The 27,537-nt window shown below is 40.2% G+C and overlaps 9 protein-coding genes across 9 annotated transcripts; 5 read left to right on the forward strand and 4 right to left on the reverse strand.

The window, feature by feature from the left end:
- Positions 1–1,033: 1,033 nt before the first annotated feature.
- Positions 1,034–5,569, forward strand: SAPINGB_P000872 (uncharacterized protein; the record flags this gene model as incomplete). The annotated part of the gene is made up of 1 exon (XM_031995595.1): positions 1,034–5,569. The coding sequence occupies one exon, from the start codon at positions 1,034–1,036 to the stop codon at positions 5,567–5,569; it is 4,536 nt and encodes a 1,511-aa protein (XP_031851486.1).
- A 397-nt stretch (positions 5,570–5,966) lies between these two features.
- Positions 5,967–9,040, forward strand: SAPINGB_P000873 (uncharacterized protein; the record flags this gene model as incomplete). Its single annotated transcript, XM_031995596.1, has 2 exons — positions 5,967–6,981; positions 7,059–9,040. The coding sequence occupies 2 exons, from the start codon at positions 5,967–5,969 to the stop codon at positions 9,038–9,040; spliced, it is 2,997 nt and encodes a 998-aa protein (XP_031851487.1).
- Positions 9,041–9,260: 220 nt separating this feature from the next.
- Positions 9,261–10,544, reverse strand: SAPINGB_P000874 (uncharacterized protein; the record flags this gene model as incomplete). Its single annotated transcript, XM_031995597.1, has 1 exon — positions 9,261–10,544. The coding sequence occupies one exon, from the start codon at positions 10,542–10,544 to the stop codon at positions 9,261–9,263; it is 1,284 nt and encodes a 427-aa protein (XP_031851488.1).
- Positions 10,545–11,403: 859 nt separating this feature from the next.
- On the forward strand, positions 11,404–12,783 carry SAPINGB_P000875 (uncharacterized protein; the record flags this gene model as incomplete). The annotated part of the gene is made up of 1 exon (XM_031995598.1): positions 11,404–12,783. One exon carries the CDS (start codon positions 11,404–11,406, stop codon positions 12,781–12,783), a length of 1,380 nt encoding a protein of 459 aa, XP_031851489.1.
- Positions 12,784–17,475: 4,692 nt separating this feature from the next.
- SAPINGB_P000876 (uncharacterized protein) lies at positions 17,476–18,411 on the reverse strand (the record flags this gene model as incomplete). Its single annotated transcript, XM_031995599.1, has 1 exon — positions 17,476–18,411. The coding sequence occupies one exon, from the start codon at positions 18,409–18,411 to the stop codon at positions 17,476–17,478; it is 936 nt and encodes a 311-aa protein (XP_031851490.1).
- A 1,026-nt stretch (positions 18,412–19,437) lies between these two features.
- SAPINGB_P000877 (uncharacterized protein) lies at positions 19,438–20,822 on the forward strand (the record flags this gene model as incomplete). Its single annotated transcript, XM_031995600.1, has 3 exons — positions 19,438–19,471; positions 19,589–19,741; positions 19,831–20,822. 3 exons carry the CDS (start codon positions 19,438–19,440, stop codon positions 20,820–20,822), a joined length of 1,179 nt encoding a protein of 392 aa, XP_031851491.1.
- Positions 20,823–21,156: 334 nt separating this feature from the next.
- On the reverse strand, positions 21,157–22,533 carry SAPINGB_P000878 (uncharacterized protein; the record flags this gene model as incomplete). The annotated part of the gene is made up of 1 exon (XM_031995601.1): positions 21,157–22,533. One exon carries the CDS (start codon positions 22,531–22,533, stop codon positions 21,157–21,159), a length of 1,377 nt encoding a protein of 458 aa, XP_031851492.1.
- Positions 22,534–22,835: 302 nt separating this feature from the next.
- Positions 22,836–24,452, reverse strand: SAPINGB_P000879 (uncharacterized protein; the record flags this gene model as incomplete). The annotated part of the gene is made up of 1 exon (XM_031995602.1): positions 22,836–24,452. The coding sequence occupies one exon, from the start codon at positions 24,450–24,452 to the stop codon at positions 22,836–22,838; it is 1,617 nt and encodes a 538-aa protein (XP_031851493.1).
- Positions 24,453–24,756: 304 nt separating this feature from the next.
- Positions 24,757–27,500, forward strand: SAPINGB_P000880 (uncharacterized protein; the record flags this gene model as incomplete). Its single annotated transcript, XM_031995603.1, has 3 exons — positions 24,757–24,885; positions 24,945–24,962; positions 25,008–27,500. The coding sequence occupies 3 exons, from the start codon at positions 24,757–24,759 to the stop codon at positions 27,498–27,500; spliced, it is 2,640 nt and encodes an 879-aa protein (XP_031851494.1).
- Between the last annotated feature and the right edge of the window lie 37 nt (positions 27,501–27,537).

Here is a 27,537-nt window from a genome sequence, read left to right on the forward strand (position 1 = left end):
AAGCTGCATTTTTCCTTCCTGGCCGATGGCCTAACAGGGTACAGTCAAGACAGACTTTTTAGCTGTGCCTGTTCCTGATTCACTTTGGGAATCCCCTGGAAGCCTAAATCTGTTGTTTTCAAACAGCTGCTTACCTGGTGTTGATGCCTGGCTGCTAATATTGATGGGATCTTTTGTTTGATGATGTTGTTTACTTTTGATTAAAATTGCAAACGGGCCAAAATGCAAGATATAAATAAAACAATTTTTCTTTTTTTACCAGAAAAAAGATATATATATATATATTATTAATTATTAAAATAGCCTGAAAATCTTTTATTTAAACGGAATTTAAAGAAAGAGATTTCTTCTAGATATGTCACGTCAAAAACAAAAAGGGGTCCTAAATTTCTATGTAAAAAAAATCTTTCGAAAATAATGTATTTAGAAAATTGTAATGAAGTTTTCCACAATATCGTAAACAAGGATATTTTAGTTATAACAAAAAAAAATTTTAAAATCCAGTAGAGAGAATGGAGAATCTCTATAAATAATAATAAACAATAAATAATTATTTATTATAATAAATAATAATAAACAAATGCACGCGTTTATCACTTAGAAGGTTGGCTGTATATAATTATAAGTAAGTTTTTTTGGAGAGAGGAAGGAAGGGCTTTTTCCAAAATAATAATATTATATACTGACTAACAGCCCATCGCCCTTTTTTCAAAATAAACAGCACAGCAACATTTCTGCGTTTGTTTTGCTTTTCCTTTTTTTTTTCTTCTTCTTCTTCTTCATCTTCATCTTATTCTTATTCTTATTTTTTCTTATTCTTCTTCTTCTCTTTTTACTTGAAATTCAATATATAAATCTTGGTGGTCGGCGATTGGGGAAATCATTGTTGACACTAGTCTAGATTGTTATTATTTTTTTTTTTTTTGTTTCTACAAATCACTAATAAAAAAACAACAACAACATATATACATTCCATACACAGAAAGATAAAACCTCTATTCCGAATCTCATTATCACAACAAAAACACCAAAAATGGTTGATCTAACTGACCAAGGTCCACCAGTAAAATCATCAGACTCTGCTGTAATTAAAAATAAGACTAGGAAAAAGTCTCTTCCGTCAGCTTCTCCTTATTCTTCTTCTACTCAGCGACGTAAGAGCTCTTCTCCTAAAAGCCCAGATGATAATATTAACAACAATAACAATAACAATAACAACAACAACACTGCAGACCCAGAAATAACACCAAAGACTAAAAAATCCAAAGGAAAAAGCATAAAATCACAAACATCTACTACTTCTACTAAACGACCCTCTCCTTCGCAAATTTCTCACCGGTCTTTCCGGTTCATGGTCGAAACCACCTCTTCCAATGATGGCAAATCGCTCGATGAATCCCGAATCCAGTCGGCCATCGACCTTGTGGAAGAAAAGGGGTTGTCACGCCGCGTTGCAGCCAGCATGACACGCATCTCGGCAAACACCCTTAAGCGACGGCTTCAAGGATCGTTACCCCGCGTTGAGTACCTGGAAAAGCTTAAAAAAATTAGCAGCAGCGAGGAAATGATGATTGAGTGTGCCATTGCAATTCTTATTCATCAAGGGGCAGACCTTAAACCCTCTGGGCTTCGATCAATCGTAGCTCTTTATCTCAGCCACGTTGGATCCCGTCCTGCAGTCAACTTTTTCTCTTCAAGCGATCATATTAAACGAAAATACCCCTTGGAGGACCTCACCTCCGTCCGCAAAGGTTGGTGCAGCAGGTTTTTCAAGCGCGCGCGATTCCTCCAACTGCGTGATGGTTATATCCGCATCAAAGACGACGTGCCCAGTATCATCAACGCATTGGATATCGGCTCAGAACCCATTGACAACCAACAAATTGTGCTGACTCCAGAACTTGAGCTTCGAGGTAGAGTTTCAGACAGCACAAAGTACCACCGGCTGGATCACCGGTTCATGTATCCAAACTCTGGCCGAGATTCCATTAGAGCATCAACACTAAAAGCCAGTGAAAAGGTATATTTAGTAGATGACGAAAATGAAAGGGAACATGGAGAAAAGGATCAAGACAATGATGAAAATAAAGAGCCAGAAATCATTTACAAAAAGGAGAAAAAAGAGAATAATGGTGGTGAAAAAATTAAAGAGGAAAAGCAAGAAGATTCTGTGCAATGTATAGTCAGTACAACCTCATCTGGCCAGATCTTTCAACTTTCCGGAATGCCTGTACCTTTACCAGAGCATAAGTCAGATCTATCTCGGTGGGATTCATTTTACGATACTTCCGGAACAGCCGAAGCCCAGGAACACAACCGCACGCACAGCCCACATGTTCTTGTGGAAGAGGCACTTTCAAAGCTCAAAGATCTGACCCAGACCACAGAGTACAAACTGGTCAACAGCATTGCACAAAAAATTGAGCTGGTCCCCCAGCAACAATCACTCGGAAGCCCAACAGAGGAATTAACACCAGTCAAAGTAGATCTCTCAGAGTACCTCCAGTATCTTGGCACAGTGGTCCGCTTAGCTGAAACCACCCTTAAAACTGTACTCAGCACCCAAGTCTATGCCGACTTCCAGTTGGTTTCTGCCTTGGAAACTGATGCAGATTACTGCTTGCATAAAGTTCTCAACACTGACGACGAAAAACCGGCAGCAAAGGCCTCCTCCAAAACTTCATCAAAACCAGTAACTATTCCAACAGCTTCAGTAGCAGAACTGGCCAGCTCGAGTTCAGAATCTTCGTCGCCTAATTCAGAAGTTGCAGGTAAAATAGACCCTACTTTGTCTACAACGTCTCCAAGACCACTGGCTTCTTCACCATCCTCTTCAACGTCTTCAGAACGTTCTGGCTTGTTGAGCCCTCAAAGCCAAAACAATGAAGATGATTCTATGGCGCAGGATCTGGATATTCTGCGAGCTGAAGAAAAAAACCACTGTCTTCAAGAAATGTACTCTAAAACTTTTATATCTCTCCGGTCTGTGTTGGGGCTTATCAGCAACGTGGTTTACGATCTTTCAACCTCAGTTACTATTGTTGCAGACAACAAAGTTGTCCATAAGGGCCGTGTTCCCACCAAACCCATCTCCTCTGCTTCACAGCTTCCCGTATCATCACGACCCGTTTCCACAGATGCTCGGTTTAAAGCTTCAACATCTTCAATTGGTAACGGTCGGACTGTCATGACTCCACCTGATAGCGACCAATCGGGGGAAAAAAATCGTATACCTTCAACTGTGTCTATTACAGCTGCATCTGTTGCGCTTTCGCAACAACAGCAGCAACAAGCTCAAGCGGTGGCTGCAGCTATGAGTAAGACACCAACACCTACAGGCAAGGTCCCAGGTAGTATCCGGCCAGTAGTCGGAACCATTACGCAGAAATTGCCTATTCCAACTACACCAGACACCCCGCAACTGGACTCTGGGTTTGGACCAGGTACAATCCAGACTTTGCAAGTAGCAGTCACACAACAGATGCAAGTACAACAACAGATGCAGATCATGGCGCAAAACCAGCAGCAGCAGCAGCAACAACAACAACAACAACAACAACAACAACAACAACAGCTTCCCCCGCAAATGTTTGTAGGCGGGCTTCCACCTGGTCCAATACTAGCTCCTGTTAACCTGGGAGCTCCGCCAATAATTCCCATGGTGCCCAGTAGCAGCAGCATAAGTCATCCCGGATCCCCGGAAAAGTCAAAACGACACCGGCCACAGGATGACGCAGACTCATCTACTGAAGATATTCAGTTTAATACAATGGTGACGACATCGCTGCCCATTGCAATGCCCATGCCGCGTGAACCTGAACCACCATTGCCTCCGAGCCCAGTCAAACCACCAACAAGCGGATCGCCACAACGAGCGTCAACACCCAAGCGTATTGTGTCCCGTAAACGAAGTCGCACAAATCTTAAAGGCCAATACGCAGTTCCTAACGACCCAGATGAGGTTCCTCCACTACCTGATTTGCCTAAAGAAGGTGCTCTTCCTCAGCAGCAAGTGGAAACGCCTATACTTCATCAGGGCCCAATGTCAATGGACATCATGTCAAGTGCATCATCGTCAAACATTGGAGCTCATGGACTGGGGCTTTATACAACACCTGGGTTTATGCCATCGCCTGATTTGTATGCTAATGCAAGGTTTGATACTGATTCTGCGTTCCAGACTTATTCGATGGCCCCACAACAACAGCAACAGCAGCAGCAGCAACAGCAGCAGCAGGATCAGCAACAACCACAACAGTCTCGGCCAGGGATCAACACAGAAACCTACTTCATCTCATCGTTCACAGGGGTGCCTGCAACAACTGCACAACTAGCGACAGCTGGTGCTAGCATGTTTACTATGGATGGCAGTGAGGGCTACGGAAGTGGAGTGGTGATGGCCGATTTAAATGCGAGTTCCCCTGAGCAACAGTTTTCCTTAACTTCCCCTCTAGTTGCGGGACCCACTGCTAGCACAGATAGTGGTACTGGTGGAGGAGGTATGGGAGGGTTTTCTGAGCAGCACCAACGGCATCAACAGCAATTTACACGCGCCATGAGTACTCCAACTCTGGACATGTCTTATAACTTACCTGGACAGCCTGTTCCCCCACGAGTTGTGGGGCTAGGCCCAATGAGCCCTATGTACTTAAATGTACGGCCAGAATCCCAGCAACAACAACAACATCATCATCATCATCATCATCATCATCATCATCAACATCAACATCAACAACATCAGCAGCAACAACAGCAACAGCAACAGCAACAGCAACAGCAACAGCAACAGCAACAGCAACAGCAACAGCAACAGCAACAGCAACAGCAACAGCAACAGCAACAGCAACAGCAACAGCAACAGCAACAGCAACAGCAACAGCAACAGCAACAGCAACAGCAACAGCAACAGCAACAGCAACAGCAACAGCAACAGCAACAGCAACAGCAACAGCAACAGAATATGCACGCCACCATGCAGTCAGGGACTCCTGGGAGGTCTGCTTCAGATATTGTGGGATTGGGATTGCTATCATCTAACGACACGGACAGGTATATGGTAACAACTGCAACAGGAACACCTCCGGCAGCAACAGCCACAAGCAATGATTATGTGGGAACATCTAGTCATGCTTTAAGTGAAAACATGGGGCTGGCTATGCCACGGAGTAAAAGTGTGTCGGGCGCGGTGCCGGTGCGGGGCGCTGGCATCGGCGATCCCCAGCAGCTCTTAGTCCAGCAACAGCATCATCATCACCATCACCATCATATTCCTCAGCATCACATACCCCAACATCATCAATCGCACCAGTTACTACCACTGCTGCCGCCGCAGCAGCAACAGCAACAGCAGCAATTACAGTTTATTTTCTACACACCTACCGGTGGGCCTATGAAAAATGAAGGAAGTGTCAGCAGTGCAGGTGGTGCATTGTCGGACTCTGGGTCAGTTGGAGTTTCACCTGTAGAGATTCGTCCTGATGGTGTGCAGGCGGGTATGTCGCGGTTTGGTACCAATACGTTTCGACGGTACATGCCTGAGAATGGCGGCGGGTTTCACGAGACACTATAGATAGACTTTTTGTTATTTTGGTTTTTTTTTTTTTACATTTACTTCTTTTTTTTATATTTTGGGTTTATATTGTATATTTTTAGTTTTCAAAAGTCTTTATACTTTTAATAATTAATTGTTAATTGTCAAAAAAAAAATTCTTCAATTGATATATATCAATTCAGTTCAATATTGAGTTTGCTTGATTTTGGAGTGTTGTGATAGTCCTGAAATTTCGGCTTGTCACGTGTGAAGTTTGGGGGTTTTTCAGCCCAAACCTCCGTCTTGCGGGTTTCCCGTCCATCCAGCTAATTAATTAGCTGGCAGACCTAAATAAACACTCGAAAAACCTCTCAAAAAAGGTCCCCTCGAGGTCTCAAAAAAGCAAAAAAAAAAAAAAATTAACTCACAAACAAAAATGGATCCGACCAGCCACGGCCCTTTAGATGTGAACCAACACGGACGTGTGCGGGCTTCTGTGTCAAGCATCTTTGCGGGTGCTTTAGTCTCAGACACTTTAATCCATCATCGTCCTGACTTTGATTTTCCACAAACTCTGCCGCATAACACAGGCCTCCAACATCACCAAAACACCCTCCATAATAGCCACAATCAACATCTGCCTGACTTTGCCGGGTTTACAGCCAGTTTCCACGAGTCGACACTCCTTGCATCGTCGCCCGTCTTGACCGTCTCGTCGTTTGAAGCAGATCTTGCCCGTCCCAACACAGCGGCATCCAATCCGCATTACCTGTTCCCACGCCGGCGCGACGCGGACGCCGAGTCTGTGCACTCTGTAGATTCAGCCACAACTGCACTTTCTGCTGTTTCTGTTGCCAGTATAAGTGTGCACGGTAAATCGCGGCGGTCAGTAAGTAGCAGTGCGCGGTCTGGGAGTACGACGCCGTCGCAGCGCAAGCTTATGGAAACGTTGTCGTCGTCACCTTCAAGTACGTTTGCATCCCTGGCCCAACGCCAGGTACGTAAAGTGTCGTCGGCCATGTCTTTTTTTTCAAGAAGACGGTTGTCTGCTGCATCTGGATCTCCGTCTATCTCGACGCACAGCCCGGTGTTGGATGCGCAGAGCAAGGATTTGCCAGACGATTTAGAAGAAGATGAGGGGGACTATGGAGGGCCAGTTTCAGTGTTATTGCATGGAGATATCAGTGGTGGTTTCTTGAGGGAGATTCAAGAAGACTTAAATGGCCAAACTGACCAAACTGACCAAATTGATCAAATCGACCGAAATTATCAAAATAATCAAAATAATCAAAATGATCAAAATAATCAAAATAATCAAAATAATCAAAATAATCAAAATAATCAAAATCTCATTTCCATGCCCATAGGCGTGCCAGATTCGGAACAAAACGACATGCACAGTCAACAACCAGAGCACTCGAGAACCCCGTCCCAAACGACTGTAATTCCAGGTAAGTCCGTTCTAAAAATCAATTCATTTCTTATTCCTTCTAATTGCTTTTTTTTATTCTTTTTTTTATTTTGATAGATTCGTTGGCCCTTTTGGACCCTCCTGCTACACCAGTGCTGAGCCGCGGGTCCTTTAATCCTGGGCCAAACCTTGTTCACAGCCATCACTTACACCATAACCACAACCACCACCTCCGCATTTCTCCTTCCCAACAACCTTCTCAGTGCGGGGCTCCCCAACACACAATCTCATCTACTACCACAACTGCCTGTTCCTCTACAACCACTCCCACCATCCTTCTGTCGCCATCAGTATCTTCGCATAAACTAGCAATCATGGTAACCGATAATCAAGCAGAAAAAGAAGATATTCTCCCCGATGCTGGAAAAAAGAGTCCGGTTGCAGCCACGGCTTCGCCAGTCTTATCTCGCTCGGCCTCTAAAGCAAGCCTCGTATCCTCTAGGGCATTGTCCATCCAAGACCTTACAAAGCTGGCATCTGCATCTCTTGAGGCTGCATCCCTAACTCCGACCTTGGATTCTTCATCTCCAGGACCTGCTATTGCCCGACAGACAACGTTTGCTGTGACGACACGCAGTCGAAGTGGAAGCAGTAGCGGTAGTGGCAGCAGCGGGGGGATCGTCATGACATCGTCTGTAACTACCATTCATCATCATCATAATAGTCATCATAATAGCAACTATCATTATCACCACCGTGACCACGCCACTCCAGGAAAGCGACTGCCCTCACGCAAGTCTATGACGGCTTTGGCCCGTTCCGGTGGCTCACGCAACGCCTCTCAGTTATCGCTTGCAGATTTTGTCGGGTCTTCGCGGTCGTCACTCAAGCGCAACTCGCTTGCGAGCCAAAGCACTAGCACACTTGCTAGCCCACGATCCAAGCCTGAACCGCTGACTTTGTACACAGGGCCTTCGTCTCGGAGACCCTCCTCGGCAGTTAGCGCAATCAACTCCACAGTGGATTCTGGGAGCCGGCACCAGTCGCTGTCCGAAGTTGCAGCAGGAATGTTGAGCCCGCTGCTTGCTCGGACAGGCTCGCGTGTATGGGAAGAGATTCGCGAGAGCAAAGGTCAAGGGTGGTTGTCGACATCACGAGCGCCGTCAGTTGGATTTTACGATGAAGATGAGCGCGAGGCATTGCGAGAAATTGAAGAGGCCGAGGTTCAAAGTCGGCTAGAGGAGTGGCGGGAGCCTGATGAGCGTGATGATGCTGAGGGTCTTTTGTTTGAAGAACAGATGTCAAACAATGCTGAAGAGGATTATAACCCATTGACGTACCAATCGCGGACTATGGTTGGGGTCGAGATTGATGACCGTGATAGTGATACCGAGAGCGAGATTTTGGGTGAGTCTGGTAACTCTAGCGATGAAGACGATGGTGAGCGGATTTTGCACATTGGCGATTTGCGCAAACTAAAGCGAAAGCTTCAAGCTCAAGAGAAGATTGATGAGGAGAGGGAAAATGAGGATATTGTTAAAGTTGCTACAGCTTCCGGCGAGGTTCCTGGTTTTGGCGGGTCCGAGTACCTTGACCTTGGGCGCAGGACTCCCAAGAAAGAAGAAGAAGAAGAAGAAGAAGAAGAAGAGGGAGATTATTCTACATCCGACAACGACTCAGACGACGACGACGCCGAACTTTTATTGGAACCCTCTCATAATGTTTTCTTTGAAGTCGTGGATTGGGTTCTGGGACTTGGTCATGAAAGCGTTTCGTTCAGTGTGCCGATGGCTGTTCAGGCGGCTTCAGCCAAGGCCCGTGCGCGCGCTGCTGCTGCTACGGCCGCTGCTGCTGCCGCGGTTGCTGCTTCCGCCGAATCGGGCTCCTCTGGGATTGGAGGCAAGGCCGAAGAGGCTGAGGCTGAAATGCGGCGACAAGAAGCCGAGTATAAGGCTCAGCGACGGCGGGTCCGGCGCTTAGAGCGGCGCCGAGCAGCGGCTGCGAGTCGGGCACGGCAACAAGAACGGCGGGATGCAGAACAGGGACTGGAGTTTGATGTAGGGCTTGCACTTGGGTATGCGGCTTACCTGGTAACTTAATAAATAAGATGATTAAATATTAAATAGGCATTACTTATTACGGATAGTTTATGATAATTTATGATAACTTATGGCTATGTACACACACAAAGGAAACGAGTAACTTGAATAACTTAAACTACTTGATAAACTTTTTTTTTTTTAACGTAGGCTTTGAAGAAAAGATGATGCAAATGAGAGACTCTAAAAGAGCAACTGAAGAAAGTACGATCAAAGCACACTAACTCCAGTTGGATGGGCCGGAAGAGTACTTGGAAAAAACACCAGTAGCTGGAATGACAGGAGCCGAAGGCGGGCCTGTAGGGACGATGCCGGCAGCGGCAGCAGAGCCCTGAGGAATGTCTGCGTTATTGTAATAAAAATGATTGTTATAGTTGCTCTGGTGGTTCTGGTCATTCATCCACCGTAAAGCGTTACGAAGGTAACTAGCAGCAGGAGTCAGGAGTTGACCCGAAAGCTCGTTATGGTTATCAAGTTTGTGCTGCCAGCCACCGTATGCAAGGCCAAGACCATTTGCACGTTTTTCAGCTTCCTGAAGGGCCAGGACCCACGCAGCAGCGATTCTATCGTAAGCGACTGTGCGGGCATGGTTGTTTTCTGGTGAAGCCCAAGTGGGTAGTTTGTGGAGAAGCATTGTTGCAGCGTCCAAAAATGCGAGGGAGTTACTGGGCTGGGTCTCATTAGGCGGAAGGAAATGGGCAGTATAGTCTGCGAGGGCTGCGAGGAAATCGTCAATAGCTGGACGCACGCGTAGATATGCATAGTCACCGGCCTGGTCGCCCTTGTAGGGGAGACCCAGGAAAATGGTTTCCAGCTTTGCTGAGAGCGCGGTAAGAGCCGAAGCTACAGACACAGCCGGAGCAAGTGCATGAATGGCTGGAGCCATGTCTGGTCGTGCGTGGACGAGAGCTGTGACAAGGGTTTCCAGAGCCTTCTTGTCGAGGGTTTCGACAAGTCTAGCGACAGGCAAAGGACGTCCGGACATGCGGTCAAAGCGGGCGCGCTTGGTCGGCTTTGATTGTTTCAGGGGGGATTGCTTGCCGATTTTGGCCATATTTTTTTGTAAAGTAGAAGAAGAGAGAATGCTAGAAGAAGATGCTAATGGTGGAGAAGGTTGTTTACGGAGCAAAGAACGCCGGGATTCTGTAGAAGAAAAAAAAGAAGAAGACTGCTTTTGTATGCTGGATTCTTCATCAGAGTCGTCTTGTCGGGGGATATCATCGTGAAGTTTCCGTTTTGGACGAGATACGGATAGGTGGGATAGATGCAGAGCTGTAGCCGTCTGGTCACATGGATTAGAAGAATTTAAAGCTGATGAATGTGAGTTTGAAGCAGGGCCATGAGAAGCTGTCAGGCTTTGTTGTTGTTGTTGTTGTTGTTGTTGCTGATGAAGGTGATGGTGATGGTGATGATGGTTGTGAAGTTGTTGCTGGTTCTGAGCAGCTGAAGCGTGAAACTGGAATCCCCAGCCAGTACTTGGAGGCAAAACAGCGTTAAGACCCATGATATATATTATTTAGAAATGAATAAGAAGATATTTCTTGAAATATTAATGGAAATAGAAAAGGATGAAAGATTTCTGAAAGAAATGAAAGAAAAAAAAAAAAAGTTGGACGTTTTCTTTGTAGGAAGAAAAAAAATTTTTGTAAGAAAAAAAAAAAAAAAAAAAAACCAGGCAAAAGTAGGCCAAAAGCAGGTCTTTTTATATTTGCTGGAAAGGCGCTGGGCTGTGCTGTTGCTGTGCTGATGGTGGTAGGTATTTTTAGGTGGCGGCATCACATCACACTAAAAATTTTTTCTGGCGAAAAGATGTAAAGCCTTACACTAAATTAAAAATATTATGTAATCATATGATATTTTTGCTGGGTGGCTTCTTTTAGCTTTAACCATTACATTTTTAGCATAATTTGGGAGTTTGGCCGAGTGGTCTAAGGCGCCAGCTTCAGGTGCTGGTCTCTTCGGAGGCGAGAGTTCGAACCTCTCAGCTCTCATTAATTTTTTTAAATTTTTTTTTTTTCTAGTGTAATTTAATTTTTGTTTTGTTTTTTTATTTCCCAAACCAGCCAGTGCCTTGTGTGCGCCGCGCCACGAGCACTTTTTTTTTTTTTTTTTCTGTGGTGGTGGGTTTTTTTTTTTTTGTTTCCTTACAGTATTTTTGAAACATCCACCATTGCAACAGACCCTTAAAAAGGCTATTTTTTATATATATATTTAAAAAGTCTTTCTTTTACAAAAGTATAAAAAGATCCTTTTATCCTTTCCTTTCTTTCTTCTCCTTCTTCTTCTTCTTCTTCTTCTTTTTTTTTTTTTTTTTTTTTGCTTCTTTTGTTTTTATTTGTGTGTCTTTTAATTACTCAAATAGAATGGCCTCACAGAATCTTAAAAGTCCTGTTGTTGCTGCTGCTGCTGCTGCTTCCGCTTCTGCTCAAACTATTCCCTCGTCCACAATCTCAACAACCACGCCATCTTCAATTTCCCTAATCTCCCCTTCTGATCCACCCAATCATTCATTTCCACCACCACCAGCCCTCTCTACATCTTCCTCCTCTACCTCTACCTCTACCTCTACATCCTACTCAGTATCTGCTCCGCCAAGTAACGTCAACGTCAAAGTCTCGCTCACAAAAACTTACTCGGGTACGTCCGAGCGGGAGCTTCTCCACATGGCCTCGGACATTTCTTACGCAGACCTTAAACGTCTCTACACGCTCAACCCATTAGCATCCTCAACAACCACAGCCAAGTATCCTGCGGTGCGAGCTCTCAACCCGTTTCAGAAAAAACGTATTCTCGTGACGGGCGGTGCCGGGTTTGTTGGATCCCACTTGGTGGACCGGCTCATGCTCATGGGCCATGACGTGCTTTGCATTGATAATTACTTTACCGGGCATAAAGCTAACGTTGCCCAGTGGATCGGTCACCCAAACTTTGAACTCATTCGCCACGACGTAATTGATCCCATTATGCTTGAAGTCGATCAGATTTATCACCTCGCTTGTCCTGCATCGCCTGTCCACTACCAGTCAAATCCTGTCAAAACTCTCAAAACAGGGTTTCTGGGGACTTACAATATGCTGGGACTTGCCAAAAGAGTCAAGGCCCGAATTTTAATTGCATCAACCTCGGAAATTTACGGTGACCCTCTCGAACATCCACAGCGTGAGTCCTACTGGGGTAATGTCAATATTCAAGGTCCTCGGGCGTGTTATGACGAAAGCAAGCGTGTGGGTGAGACTCTGGCATATTCATACATGATGCAAGAACAGGTGGATGTTCGTGTAGCGCGTATCTTTAATACCTATGGGCCTCGCATGAATTGGAATGATGGCCGGGTGGTTTCCAATTTCATTTTGCAGGCCTTGAAAAATGAAGACTTGACAGTTTATGGACCAGGAGACTCTACCCGGTCTTTCCAGTACGTGATTGATTTGGTGGACGGTTTGATTGAACTCATGAATTGTGAGGAACCCACGGCCTCGGAGCCTGTCAATATCGGCAACCCTGAAGAGTACACCATTTCTCAATTTGCACAAATAACAATTGACCTTGTCAAGGCTGTCACAGGCAAATGTGACTCACGTATCGTTTATCTGGACCCCCTAGTTGATGACCCACACCGTCGGAGGCCAGATACGACCCGTGCACGAGAATTACTTGGTTGGCGGCCCAAGTGGTCAGTGGACCGAGGGATGCGTGAAACAATTGAGTATTTCAAGTGGCAAGTGGAAATTATGTCTAGTTAGATTATTAGAAAAATAACAAGGGCATAATTGGTTAGTTTAAGAGGATTTGTTTAAGTTTTAGAAGACTTTTTTTTATTTTTTATTTTTCAGCATATTTTTATTCATTGTACATATAATTTTTTTTTTAAAGAGAATACAAGCCTTGACCTCGCACAAGCACCTAGAGCCTGAAAAAAAACTTTGACTTATGAAATTGTTAAGCTTAGTAAAGCATTCTTTTTTTTTCTAGTAATTAAATGATGTTAAATTACACTACAAACCCTTTATGTAGAAATGTTTTCTTTTTATTTAAGTTGCAAAAGAAAGTTTGATAGGGAATTTGAAATGCTAGAAAAGTATTTCATTTTGAGACCAATTATAGCCAGTTTTATGAATAACATTGATGTTTCTGTTATGAATCCAATTAGCAATTTTGTAAGTGATTGCATTAGTAGCAATTAACAAAGATTTCATTATTGTTTCATCTCATAAACTTGCATCTGGTAAAATGTTTAGTATTGTCACGAATTGAATATTAATTTTTAAAAGGATATGATTGTCTGGTATGTTTTTTTTTAATTGCAATTATAAATATTCTTTATCAAAGGTTATAGCATGTTTTATGTCATTTGGAAGAAAAAAAAATCTTTTGCTGATATATGAGGTTTTATTATTCTGTCATAAAAATATTTTTATAAACATTTAAATTGTAATTAGATTACTGACTTCCTGGTGTTCGCTTCATTCTTTTGTCTTCAGTCTTTAATTAACTAAGTTATGTTTAGTTTTGATACTATATGATTGAATAGAGTAATTTAATCTCATTATTTTTGTCTATTGTGGTATTGAAGACATATGAAAATGTTATGAATGCGAGTGAAATTGAAGTAACGCAATTTTTTTTTTTAATAATTGTCAAAATCACAGATGAGACATTTGTGGAATAATAATTCATTCCAACTTTTATTACCGAAAGTTATTGTGTCTAATAGATTTACTTTAGTCTACGATTAATATTATTTGAATTCTAACTAAGCTGGGGTTTAATTGATTGATATCTTTCATTGCCTTGAGAACAATATTCAGGTATTATTTGCATTGTATTATTGCATTAATCTAATTCACTGATTAAATTTATTTTGAAGACTTTTTATTTACACCTTTGGGATTTTTCACTAACAAAAAGTGACTCCCACCACACAAAATGAAAATTTTACTCTGGAGCTTTTGGAGTCCTGGTTATATAACCCAACCCACCTGGTTAAATAAGCACATTATTTATTTTCATCTGGTGAAATAAACATTTGACGTGGTTAAATAAGCATCTTTTTTTTATTATTATTTTTTAATATTTTTTATTAAAAATCAACAAAAATATTTATTTTTTCCCACACAAATGAATTTTGGTTTTTTATTTTTCTATTTTTTTTATTTAAATTTATTTTTTTATTAAAATTTATTTAAAATAAATTTATTTATTTATTTATTTTTTGTTTTTCCCAACACAAAAAAATTATTTCCCAGCACACTGACATTTATTTTTCTATTTATTATTATTTTTTTTTTATCTAACAATAATAATAAAATTTCAAATATAAATATAAAAATAAAAATGCTCTGACTGAAACTGTAGTAAAAATATATATTCTTTTTTAAAACTCAATATTTATTTTATATTTATTTTATATTTATTTTATATTTATTTTATATTTATTTTATATTAATTTTATATTAATTTTATATTTATTTTTTTATCTTTTATTTATTTTTTTATCTATTTTTTATTTAATTTTTTATATATTTTATATCTATTTTATATCTATTTTTTATCTATTTTTTATCTATTTTATATCTATTTTTTATCTATTTTTTATCTATTTTTTATCTATTTTTTATCTATTTTTTATCTATTTTTTATCTATTTTTTATCTATTTTTTATCTATTTTTTATCTATTTTTTATCTATTTTTTATCTATTTTTTATCTATTTTTTTTTTTTTTTATCTATTTTATATCTATTTTTTATTATGTCTTACTAGTAATACGCCCTCTATCTTTTTTAAAAGATAATATCCCATACCCAAACCACAAGTTCTTTCTTAATCATTTTCCTCCAATTCACAAGCACATACCACATAAATAAAATACATCATGATGTAATTTACATCTGACAAAGATGGCCCAAATATAGAATCTGAATTTCCATACGTTGACTGCTCCTTTAAGTCCGTGTCCAAGTACTAAATAAATTCCGTGGCATTATTACTAGAAAATAGATAAGTATATATATAAAATATATAATACGGATAATTGGTTTTGTCAACAGCTTCAGCAGGACTAAGTTTTGTTGAGCCTTAATCAATCATTATGTAACCATAAGTTTATATGTTGATTGGAGTGTGTTATAGGGTAGATCTTTTATCTTTTATTTATTGTTAATATGATGAATATATATATATATATATAGATATAAAAAAATAAATTGATTGTTAAGTTGGAAATAATAGATGAAATAATATTTTAATTTCTAGTTTCTTACAACAAAATAGACATATTTAAACTATTTATCAAACATAACAATAAGATATTTCCATAAGAACAATGATTACTAATATAACAAAATTATGATAGAGCCAATTAGACTTAAAGTACATTTTTACCACAGTGCATATTTCTTTCCTCAGCCAATAAGAATTCTCTTTAGATTAAATCTTTAAAAAAAAAGTATAAAAAAAGCTGCTCTTCACCTTTTTCTTTTCTTTCTACACATCACTTTTTTTTTTTTTTTCTAATACAATTCGCCTTATAAGATATGGAAATTTCAGAAGTTTAAAGTACTATAAATCTTTTTTTTTTTTTTTTCAGAAAAGGTCATAATATTAACAACTTAAAATAGTTTTACAACTATGAAGATGGCTCACTTGCTGGCGACAAACGATTTTGACGCGTTGATACTTGGAGGAAAGAACGATGATGCTCACTTGACGAATAAGTTTGATGCATTGATACTTAGAAAAAAGAAAGATGATGCTCACTTAACCAAGTTGACGCGTTGATACTTAGAAGAATAACCGATGATGCTCACTTAAACAAGTTGACGCGTTGATACTGAGAAGAACGAACAATGATGCTCGCTTGAAGGACAAGCTTGAGGCATTAATACTAAGAGGAACTAATGATGATGCTCGCTTGACGAACAAGCTTGAAGCGTTGTAACTTGGAAGAACTAATGATGATGCTCGCTTGACGAACAAGCTTGACGCGTTACTACAGAGAAGAACTAATGATGATGCTCGCTTGACGAACAAGCTTGACGCGTTACTACAGAGAAGAACTAATGATGATGCTCGCTTGACGAACAAGCTTGACGCGTTACTACAGAGAAGAACTAATGATGATGCTCGCTTGACGAACAAGCTTGAGGCATTGCTACCAAGCTATATATATATATAAATATATAATTCTGTATTTTATAATTTAATTTAAGGATTTTTTTAAAAAAATTTCAAAAATTTCAAAAATTTCAAAAATTCTAAATTTATTATATGCGGTGAATTAAACATTTAAATTTGCTTATTTAACCAGGTGGTTGTGCTTATTTAACCAGGTGTGTGTGCTTATTTGACCACAGAAAATATTAAATTTACCAGGTGGTTGTGCTTATTTAACCAGGTGTGTGTGCTTATTTAACCACTGAAAATATTAAATTTACCAGGTGTGTGTGTTAAATAAAAAAAAAAAAATGTTTATTAAGCAATTTTTATAGTGGGGGAAAAAATAAATTTACCACGTCTATTTGTTTAGTAAACCACCACTTTACTAGGGGAAAAAGTGCGAAAAATCCCAAAGGTGTTAATTTTAATATCAATGTGACTGTAATGTTAATATTAATGTTATTAATGTTTGTTTAGATGTTGATAGATGTGATGATCATCACCATGATGATGAGAGTGATATTTGTGTTATAATTATTACAATATTATTACTAGTATATCACGTCAGTTAGACATGAAAATAAAATAAAATAAAATAAAATAAAATAAAATAAAATAAAATAAAATAAAATAAAATAAAATAAAATAAAATAAAATAAAATAAAATAAAAAATAAAATAAAATAAAATAAAATAAAATAAAATAAAATAAAATAAAATAAAATAAAATAAAATAAAATAAAATAAAATAAAATAAAATAAAATAAAATAAAATAAAATAAAATAAAATAAAATAAAATAAAATAAAATAAAATAAAATAAAATAAAATAAAATAAAATAAAATAAAATAAAATAAAATAAAATAAAATAAAATAAAATAAAATAAAATAAAATAAAATAAAATAAAATAAAATAAAATAAAATAAAATAAAATAAAATAAAATAAAATAAAATAAAATAAAATAAAATAAAATAAAATAAAATAAAATAAAATAAAATAAAATAAAATAAAATAAAATAAAATAAAATAAAATAAAATAAAATAAAATAAAATAAAATAAAATAAAATAAAATAAAATAAAATAAAATAAAATAAAATAAAATAAAATAAAATAAAATAAAATAAAATAAAATAAAATAAAATAAAATAAAATAAAATAAAATAAAATAAAATAAAATAAAATAAAATAAAATAAAATAAAATAAAATAAAATAAAATAAAATAAAATAAAATTAAAATAATATAATATATAATATAATATAATATAAACCTCTTGTTTCAACGACGCTTGACTACGAGAGACGAGTTCAAAAGATTGAGTTCTTGAATGGTATGAGGAAACTCATTGACTCCATACTCTTTGCGTGGAAAGTTGCTCACAAAAACAACAAGCGCAGGATCATAATCAAGCCCCAGTTCACGTACAGCCGCAACAGCAACTTCTCCTAGCACGGTATCGACGGGGAACGCGAAAGCCTTTGCACCTCCTGGAGGAGCATTCTCTGCACGTAATCTAATTTTTGTATCTGTTGGAGGGGGTCTATTCGCGGCAGGCTTTGGTTGGGCTTGTGTAGTACTTGATTGAGTAGTTGAAGGCTCTGCACTACTATTTGCCTTTTTGGCGGCTGCACGAGCACGCTTATCGGCCTCGATAAGATCCTTGATACGCTGTTTGGCAGCAGCATCTTCGCGAGCTTGCTGTCGTCGTTTCTGGGCCTCCTTTGCGGCCTCTTTGCGCTGAAGTTCTTCCATGGCGTTAATTGATTCTTGGTCACGCTTTTTACGAATTACATCGTTTTGACGTTGCTCCTTGGCCAACTCCTTTTCCTTTTCTGCACGCCGTAGCGCTGCTTTTTCACGCAACACAGCCAGTCGAGCTTCACGCTCTTCAGCAGTTAATGGGATTGGTTCTGGGGTGGAGGTATTATTCGATTGAGTTTCTGAGCTGCTGGATTCATCCGCAGGGGTAGTACTAGAGTCTGAGGCTGTGGTGGTAGTATTTGTGGTATTACTTTGAGCAGATTCTTTTTCAAAAGCAAAGGCACTATTAGGGTCATCTGCTAGATTTGCTGTAGAAGTATTTGTTGGTCTATTTTGAAGCTCTTCAAGCCATGTTACAGCATCTTCAAGTGTTCCGGAAGTGTTTCTAATAGCAGCTTCTATTTTCCCTGCGGAGAAACCCATTTCGACGAGGGCTCTTCTTGTTTCAGCCATTGTGTGTGTGTGTGTGTGTCTGAGTATATAAACCAGGGTTAACAGGAATTATAAATTCTTATAAATCTTTACAAATGGAATTGAATTTTAAAAAAAAAAAAAAAAAAGAAGAGAGAAAGATTTTGAAAATTTTCAGAGTGTTTTAGAAATCGTCGTTTAAAACGAAGCAATCAAAAAACGAAGATTTTCAAAATCCTGGTGGGTTGGGAAATTGACACGCTTTAGTTAAATTGAATTTTTTGTATGAGAGCTATTTAACATATATATATACATATACATATTAACATCAGGGTTAGGGAATTTTCATAGTAAAACGCGTCTTTTTTTTTTTTTTTTTTTTTTTTTTTTTTTGAATTTTTGAATTTTTGAATTTTTGAATTTTTGAATTTTTGAATTTTTGAATTTTTTGTACCTGCCATTTTGGATTGTTGCAAAACATAACTTGGGAAAATCAAAAAGCCTAAATGAATTGTCTTTGCAGCAAGCAACTTATGAACTTTTAAAATTTTTTTTTTTTCTTTTATTCGGCTATTTTGTTTTTTATTAATAAAAAAAAAATTCTTTTTATTTTATTTTTTTTAAATATTTTTTCTTCTCTTGTGTGTGTGCACGTTAAAAAAAAAAAAATAAAAGTTTCTGCGCGGTGGCATCTTTTTATTTTATTTTATTTTATTTTATTTTATTTTATTTTATTTTATTTTATTTTATTTTATTTTTTTTCTTTGCAAATTTACTGTTGTTGGCCACCATAAAAAAATCCGCCCTCATAAAAAAAAAAAAATTCCTGCCAACACAATACTTTTTTTTTTTTTTTTTAATTTTTTTTTTTATATTTTAAAATATAAAATTTATTATTGTTTTATTATATTTTTTTTATTTCACCACCACCAAAAAATAAAACCTCCACTCAAATTATCACCACCACCACCACTAAAATAAAATAAATAAAAAAAAAAAATCTATCATCACTGCCACCTTCACCAGAAAATTCAGCATATCTGCAAAACACATTTAAAGACCACCACAATGGAAGTCTCGCCTAAACACCTGGAGTTTTCTTGTACGTCTCAATTTATTTTCAATTGCTATTCATATATATATATATATATATTTATTCATCAATCTTTTTTTTTCATACTTCTTTCTCTTTCTTTATCAGCTAACACTACTTAAATAGCTCCCTTCACCTACCAGAACCAAACTTCCGTCACGCTCCACAACAATACTTCGGAGCGATTCGCCTTCAAGGTCAAAACAACCGCTCCTAAGCGTTATTTTGTCAGACCAAACACTTCAATTGTTGAGCCTGGTGAAACTCAAACTGTGACTAGTATGTTTCTATTCTTGAGGTTTTTTTTTTTTCTTTTTTTTTCTTTTTTTTCCATCTAATTCTATATAACTAACCATCTTTCTTTATAGTCATACTACAACCATACAGTGAAGAACCACCACAGGACACAAAATGTAACGACAAATTTTTGCTCATGCAGTGCCCAGTCCCTGCAGACATAACCAATGATTCTTTTGCCGACTTTTGGGCCGCCCAGGAACACGAGCACGCTGACACCCTGATAAACAAAAAGCTCCGCGTCCACTACAACATTGCCTCTCCGGAAGAACTCCCGGCCCTGCTTGCTGCCGCCTCGGCTGCCGCCGCCGCCGCAGGTGTTGCTACTGGCACAGGCGTCGGAGTTGCCAGCTCTGCTCCTCTTCACCACCATCATCACCACCATGATGACTCTGGTGCTGCTGGCGCTGTTAATACTGGTTCTGTTGCTACTGGTGTTCCATCTTCTGTTGCTGCTACTCCTGCTTTGGGTGTTGCTGCTACACCTATGATTCCTCAGTCTCCTTACCCTAACCAAGCCCCAATTTCACAACAACCCGCACACGACCAACATCCACATGTAGCAACATCAGAACTAGCACAAGGAGCTGCGCCAGCCGACCGGGCGCTTCACTCTGAAGTTCCCTCTGCTACTGCTGCTAGTAAGATTCCTGGAGCTCCTTCTACTGCCCCAGTTTCTTCTCCTGATGGTTTTTCTCACCTTGCAGAAAATCCCTCCACTCCATCCCATATCTCAGCTGCCGATCATGCTGCAGCCTCCGTTGAAAATCGTTCTAAGGCTGTTGCGGACGAAATTGAGAGAGAAAAAGCTGCCGTGTTTGGAACCACAAAGCCTCTGGCAAAGTCAACCACTGCTACAGCCGCTCGAGGCCCTACAACTACCTCCAGCACAACTACCTCAGCCATTCCTAGCAATGGTCCCTCTTCTTCTTCTTCTTCTTCATCCACTTATGGCACCCAACCCCTTCAGCGCAAGATTATTGATGGCAACACAGATATCCCACTTCACCAGGTCATTATCATGGTCATTGTATCTTTTTTGATTGGTTGGTTCTTTTTCTAATCTTTGTGTGTGATTTGTGTTTTAATATTAAAGAGATTGATATAAAAAAAATTCGAGGTAAAGTAAAAAAAAAAAATGAAATGAAATGAAATGAATTGAATTGTAAAGAAAAAAAAAAGAGATTGATGGATTAAACTATGAGAAAGATGGAACTAATACTTTTATATATATAGCAAAATATATATATATATATATATATATATATATATATAATAAATAATCTTTATATAACTGGAAAAAAAAAGAGAAAAAAGAGAAAAAAAATTAACAAATTAAGTATTTCATTTTCTCAATCTACCTAATTAGAGAGGGTTATAACCTTCTCTTTCGATTTTTAATAATCGTCACCGCGAGAAAGAACTTCCTTAACAGTGGGACGTAACAGAATAGTGTGCTCGTACTGAGCAGTGTAAGATCCAGGGGAATCGTACAATGGTGGGTACTCGTCTACAATACCCTGGCGCACCAATGTGTTAAGACCCAACAGGTACTTGTCCTGGCCCAGGCGGTCGAGGTATCTGCGGCAGAATGGCAGGGTGCCAAAGTTCTTGTTAATAACATTGAGTAGGGACTTTGCCGAGTTAAGACGCACAGGAGCATTGCCCATATCCGCATTCATGGCATAGTGCGAGATTTCGCCCTGATTGACTACATGACCGCGACCAGTCGAGCCAAACGTCTCAATCGCAAACACCTCACCTTCTTCCATCTTGGTGGTGTCGCCATTGTTGACAATTGGAACACTCTTACCACCATGGATCCGGTACGGCAGAATATTGTGGCCATTGAGGTTGCGAATGCACTTAATAGGATAGGTCTTGCCGTTCAGCTCAAGCTCATAAGACTCCATCACCTCCTGAACCTGAGCGCCAATGTCACACAAGCGCACGTCAATTCCAGCCTCGCGAATACCAGTGTTGGTAGCATCACGCACCGCATCCAACAGAGCATCGTACTTGCCCTCCTCAAACGTCATAGTGAAGGCCGAATCAATGATACGTCCATTCACGTGCACACCAAAATCAACCTTCATCACATCCGAGGCCTTGAGCACCGTCGTGTCGCCCTTGTTGGGTGTGTAGTGCGCCGCGCAGTCGTTCAGCGACAACCCAGTAGGGAACCCAATTCCGGCATCCTTCAAGCTTGAACCCTCGCTCAGTGCACGAGTACCATTCTCAATCATATTGGCAATCTGAACCATCTTCATGCCAGGCTTGATATGCTCGCGCGCATACTTGCGCACCTGTCGATGGATCTCCGCACCACGGCGCAGTTCCTCGTACTTTTGCTCAGCCTCCTTGCTTCTCTCTAGAGCACGCTTCTCCTCATCAGTCTCTCGCTTCAGATTCTCTTCACCATAAGTGTATGTGCTAGTTTCTCCAACAGGATACCGTCTGTCCACAAAGATCTTCGACAGCCCCACACGAGGTGGGCTGGTCTGCTTTGCAGGCGTCCCATCAGTTGGCAGAGCGAGGTCAACAACAATGGGACCAGGCTGATCTTGGCCTTCATCATCATCAGGACTAATCTCAGGAGCAGTCGATTCAGATGATGAAGTTGTACCATCACCGGACTCTCCTTCACTGATCTTCTTTTGCTTCATTTCTTCGAGAAGGGCATCCAAAAAGGCATCATCGTCGTCGGCAGTAGCAGCTGGCTTAGAAGCAGTCTTCTTAGACTGAGCTTTCTTATTATTTTTCTTAGGAGCCATTTTTTTTTTTTTTTAAAAAAAATTTCTTATTTAATTTTTAATGTCGAGAGATTTAGGTCCGATGTGGGTTAGTTTTTGGTCAAGTGTAAAATGCTCTTTTTTATTTTATTTTATTTTATTTTTTTTTTTTTTCACCATCAAATTTTTTCTCTCCTCTTCTACCTTCATGCTACCTAAAATACCTAAAATACCTAAAATGCCTAAAATGCCCAAGAAGAAAGTCTCTCAATTAGATAACTGATTACGTCACTCCGCACAAAGATCGGCTGTCGGCGCTTCTAGCCAAGCGCTTAGCCTCGGCTTCATTCGGGTCGCGTCCCGGTTACTGGAGACCCTCGCACTTCGTGCAAAAATGGGTTTGTACTTTTGTACCCGCTCCCAACTGCAAGCCCAGTTTCATACCCGGGCGGCGTTCGCGATCGTGGCGTGTGAATGCTACTGCTTCCATTTCCACCAGTCGGCGTGGCCAGTCCAGAGTGAGTTGGCGAAGGAGTTACCGATGACGGTCCGCCCCGGTACCCTTTTTGAGCAGCATCCAATTTAATATCTGTGGCAGTGGATGCTGCTGTCGACGTCGCCCATGCACCAGGAACAATATCTGGCGTTGCTCCAAATCCATCCGACTGCAAAGCAAGACCCGACAGCAACTTGTCGGCGTTGGTCCACACAAGTTCCCGCTGAACCCATCGGTCTTCGGCTGCAAGTCCGTGATGCTGCAACTGCTCGTCGCCAGTCTCCCCCGTTGGCAACGAAGACAACCCGGCCACCAATGTTGACGATCCTCTTGGTGGTGGCGGGGGCTCGCTGACCTTGGTGACAAGGTACGCTGTGCTTGCTTCTGCAATTCCATATGCCACAATCCCTACAAACGGTGTCTTCAAAAACAAGTAAAACACAGCACCAAAACCAAACATGATGCCTTCACGGGCCCGGAACCACTGCTCGCGTTCTGCCCGCGACAACGGCAGCCGAGAAAAATACGGCGCAAGTAGCTCACGCACCAGTGACCGTCCACCCCAAAATACCGTCAAAAACTTGACTGCATACCGACGAGGAACATTGTAACCCAAAGCAAAAATCGCCACAGCTGTAGGGGTGCCCACAACACTGTTGAAACTATAAAACGACGCAATGGGCATCACCACACGTCCCAATGTAGGAATAAATGACAACAAGTAGAGGGCCATGCTAAAGGCTGCTTGCCTCAAAGATCGTCGCACAAATACATGAAAAGGATGGTTGCTTTGAATATTTTTCGCGAACCCTGACACCCCGCTAATTGCTCCCTTGCACTGTGCCAGCAACTTCTGGAGCTGGCCCCGGCGTCCACGCGCATATTCCTTCTTCGGCACCGACTTCTCCAGCCCAATTGAGCCCTTTGTGTACTTTTTCTCATCAATCTGTGATCCTGTTCTCAAGCTGATGCTTGACCCAGTGTGCCGTGCCTTTTCAGAGCTAGGCCGTAGAATCAGTGGTGCGTAGTACTCTCGATGAGATTCGGGATGCTTTTTCTTGTATACCTGGTCCACAAACTTAAGTGACATCAAAAACATATCGTCCATTTCCGGTCGAAAGTATCGCATAGCAGTCACCAAAAACGGACCCAAGTTTAGCACATTATTTTGAATAAAGTGTAAGGTATCGAGAATCGCTTCGAGTGTTACACCAGCTTCTTCAGATGCAACCAACTTTAGCACCGCAAAAAATAGTCGCAACAGTGCAAGTGGGATCCAAATTACCAATTGAATAATTACAGATACAACTATTGCTGTCAGCACATGACGATAATACCCACTTTCCACCAAGTATGGATTTCGCAGAGCCCTAATAGCGCCCAGAAATGTCAACTGAACACCACGGATTACCGCCAGCAACGAAAACCCTGCCGGAGGACGTGAGATAAAGATTGGCGAAGGCATTTTTAGTTAAAGTAAATGAAGAAAGTCTCTTAGTTTGCTTTTTTTTAAAGTTAAGCAAAAATAAAGAGACTGTGGAGATGACGTGAAGAAGAAAGAAAAGAAAAGATTTAGGACTTCAGATGTCATAGAAATTCTAAAGAAGAAAAAAAAAAGGTGCTGAGTAATTATTTAAGACTTAATACCTATCACTTAAACCGTTTATTTATGCGCGTTAAGTACGCGTCTAAAGCCATGTAAAAATTCGCGTTTTTTTTCTGCTACTTTTTATTTTTTTTTCTTTTGTTTACCAAACATCACACAAAGCATGCCCACTCATATCGACATTGACTACGACACCGAAAAGTCGTCCGGGACTTTCGGTCATCCATATAAACCATATGATATTCAGATTCAATTTATGAAAGAACTTTATGAGGTGCTCCAGAACAAAAAAGTAGGCATTTTTGAGAGTCCAACAGGTAAGCTATACCATACTTTATTGATATATTAAAGCTAACGCCTGTAGGAACCGTATGTTAAAATGCTATCTGTAGTTTTTTTTAACTAACAATCTAGGGAAAAACTTTATCACTAATTTGTGGGTCCGTTTCATGGCTACGAGACATTCGACGCAAGCAGTTTGAAACCACGGGTGAGGATGAAGAAGATGAGGCTGCTAAAAAGCTTCCCGCATGGGTCCGGGAACAAAGTAAGCAAATAAAGCAAAACGCCATTGTTGAGCAACTAAAAGATCTAGAGGTCGCTTTAAAAGAAGCTATATCTTTTGAAGAAAATGAGCTAAGAGAAGCTCAGTCGTTAAAACGTAAACGAATACCCCCAAATTACATTACGAAACGCCAAAAACCCGCTACGGATGATCTTGACTCGGACTTTTATGTCCTCCAAGATCAAGAAGAATCATTGGATGACGAGTTTCTCACACAACAAGAAAAGGAGCTTCAAGCAATGAAGGCTCGCACAAATGCCCTTCTCCAAGCCCTTGAAGAAGGTCCGTCTACTAAAGACGATCAACCAGTATTTGGCAAGGACCAACCTAAAATCTTCTTTGCCTCCCGAACCCATTCACAGCTCTCCCAGTTTGTAGGACAGCTTCGTTTACCCACATTTAAACCATCTGTACCAGAATTCATGCCTGACGAGCCCATCAAGGAAATTTCCCTTGCGTCGCGTCGCCAGTTGTGTATCCACCCCACCGTGTCAAAGTACAAATCCACCCAAAAAATGAATGATGCATGCCTTGACATGCAAAAGGAAAGTTGCGGCTGTGAATACATGGTAAACACACGCGATATCAAGTCTCGGGTCCGGTATCGCGAGTTTCGCAATGCTGCTTTGGCGAAAATCAGAGACATTGAAGATCTCGCGCAACTCGGCAAAACAAAACGCGTTTGTCCGTACTATGCAACCCGCGAAATTGCAAATAATGGATGGGCTGAAATTATTGCTCTTCCATACCAGCTATTGCTTCAAAAGGAAGCTCGTGATGCCCTTGGGATTAACCTGACCAATTCCGTTGTTGTCATTGACGAAGCACACAATCTGCTCGACACGATTTCATCTCTGTACTCCTTAGAGCTGACTTACTCGCAAATTTCGCGCGCGCTCACAGGTCTCCAAACGTATCAAAAAAAATTTCAATCAAGACTATCAGGAACAAACCGCATTTGGCTTGCAAAGTTAATCAAGACGGTAAAATCTATTGCACAGTTTCTCAAAAAGGCACAGAAAAAACCACCACAAGAGACTGGACCAGGCAAAAATATTCCAGCTTCTAGCTTTTTTGAAAATTATGATGGCGCTGTCGATACCATTAATGTACACGATCTCGAGCAGTTTGTCAAAAAAACCAAGCTGGTCTTTAAAATTGAAAGTTATCTAGACAAATTGGAAAGCCAGGAACAGCAGCAGCACCACCATTTAGTCCTAGGGAAAGTTATTTCTTTTCTTTTAGCAATCGGAAACCCATCGTGGGAGGGAAAATTTTTTTATGGTCGCAACGCAAATAAAGAACTCCAAATTCAGTACATTTTGCTCGACTCCAGTGTTAAGTTTAAGGAAATAGTTGACGAGTGTCGTTGTGTTATTCTGGCGGGTGGCACTATGAAACCAACTGAAGATTATCTTACATATCTATTTCCTTATCTACCTAAGGATCAGATTTCAATCTTTAGCTGCGACCATATCATCCCAGACAGAAACCTAACCGTCTTACCTATTGGCCGACGGTCAGGTGTCAAGTTTAATTTCACTTTTGCTGAACGCAACAGCAAGTCGATGATTGAACAATTGGGGTTGACTCTTATTGACATTTGCAAGACAGTTCCTGACGGTGTTGTTGTATTCTTGCCAAGTTATGTGTATATGAGCTCTGTCATAAAAATATGGGAGTCATCGACAACAAACAACCGCACAATTCTCAGTGCACTCAAAGCAATCAAGTCGGTTTTTTGGGAGCCTCAGAACAGTGGCACAGACTCGTCTTACACAACTTCTTTAGAAACTGCTGGTGCCACCACCAAGATTCTTGATGAGTACACAAAAAAGATTGAAGATGCAACTGGCCGTGGTGCTATGTTGTTTGCAGTTGTCGGGGGGAAAATGTCGGAGGGTATCAATTTTTCTGACCGATTGGCACGAGCTGTAGTTATGGTCGGACTGCCGTTCCCGCATGCATTCAGTGCGGAGATGGTTGCAAAGCGCGAGTACGTTGAGCAAACCACAATCAAACAGAGACAACAGACTAAAAATGACAACAACGTAGGTAAGACTCTACCTTCTTTGTCGTCATTGCAACAACTAGGCAAAGCAAAGGCTCGCGAGTTTTACGAAAACGTCTGTATGCGCGCTGTCAATCAGTGTGTGGGCAGAGCAATCCGCCATGCTGGAGATTATGCTGCTGTGATTTTACTTGACGACAGATATGGCACACTCCACATTCAAGGGAAGCTGTCACAATGGGTCCAGAAACGAATTGTAAGCGTTCAAAATGGTGGGTCGTTGGACAACTCGGATGCGCTGAATAAGCTCTCCGCGTTTTTCCAGCGGTGAACGTTGAAATTTAACAGTTTAAGCTTAGAAAAAAAAA

The sequence above is a fragment of the Magnusiomyces paraingens genome, assembly GCF_902498895.1.
Source record: "Magnusiomyces paraingens strain CBS 517.90 genome assembly, contig: contig1, whole genome shotgun sequence".
NCBI lineage: Eukaryota > Fungi > Ascomycota > Dipodascomycetes > Dipodascales > Dipodascaceae > Magnusiomyces > Magnusiomyces paraingens.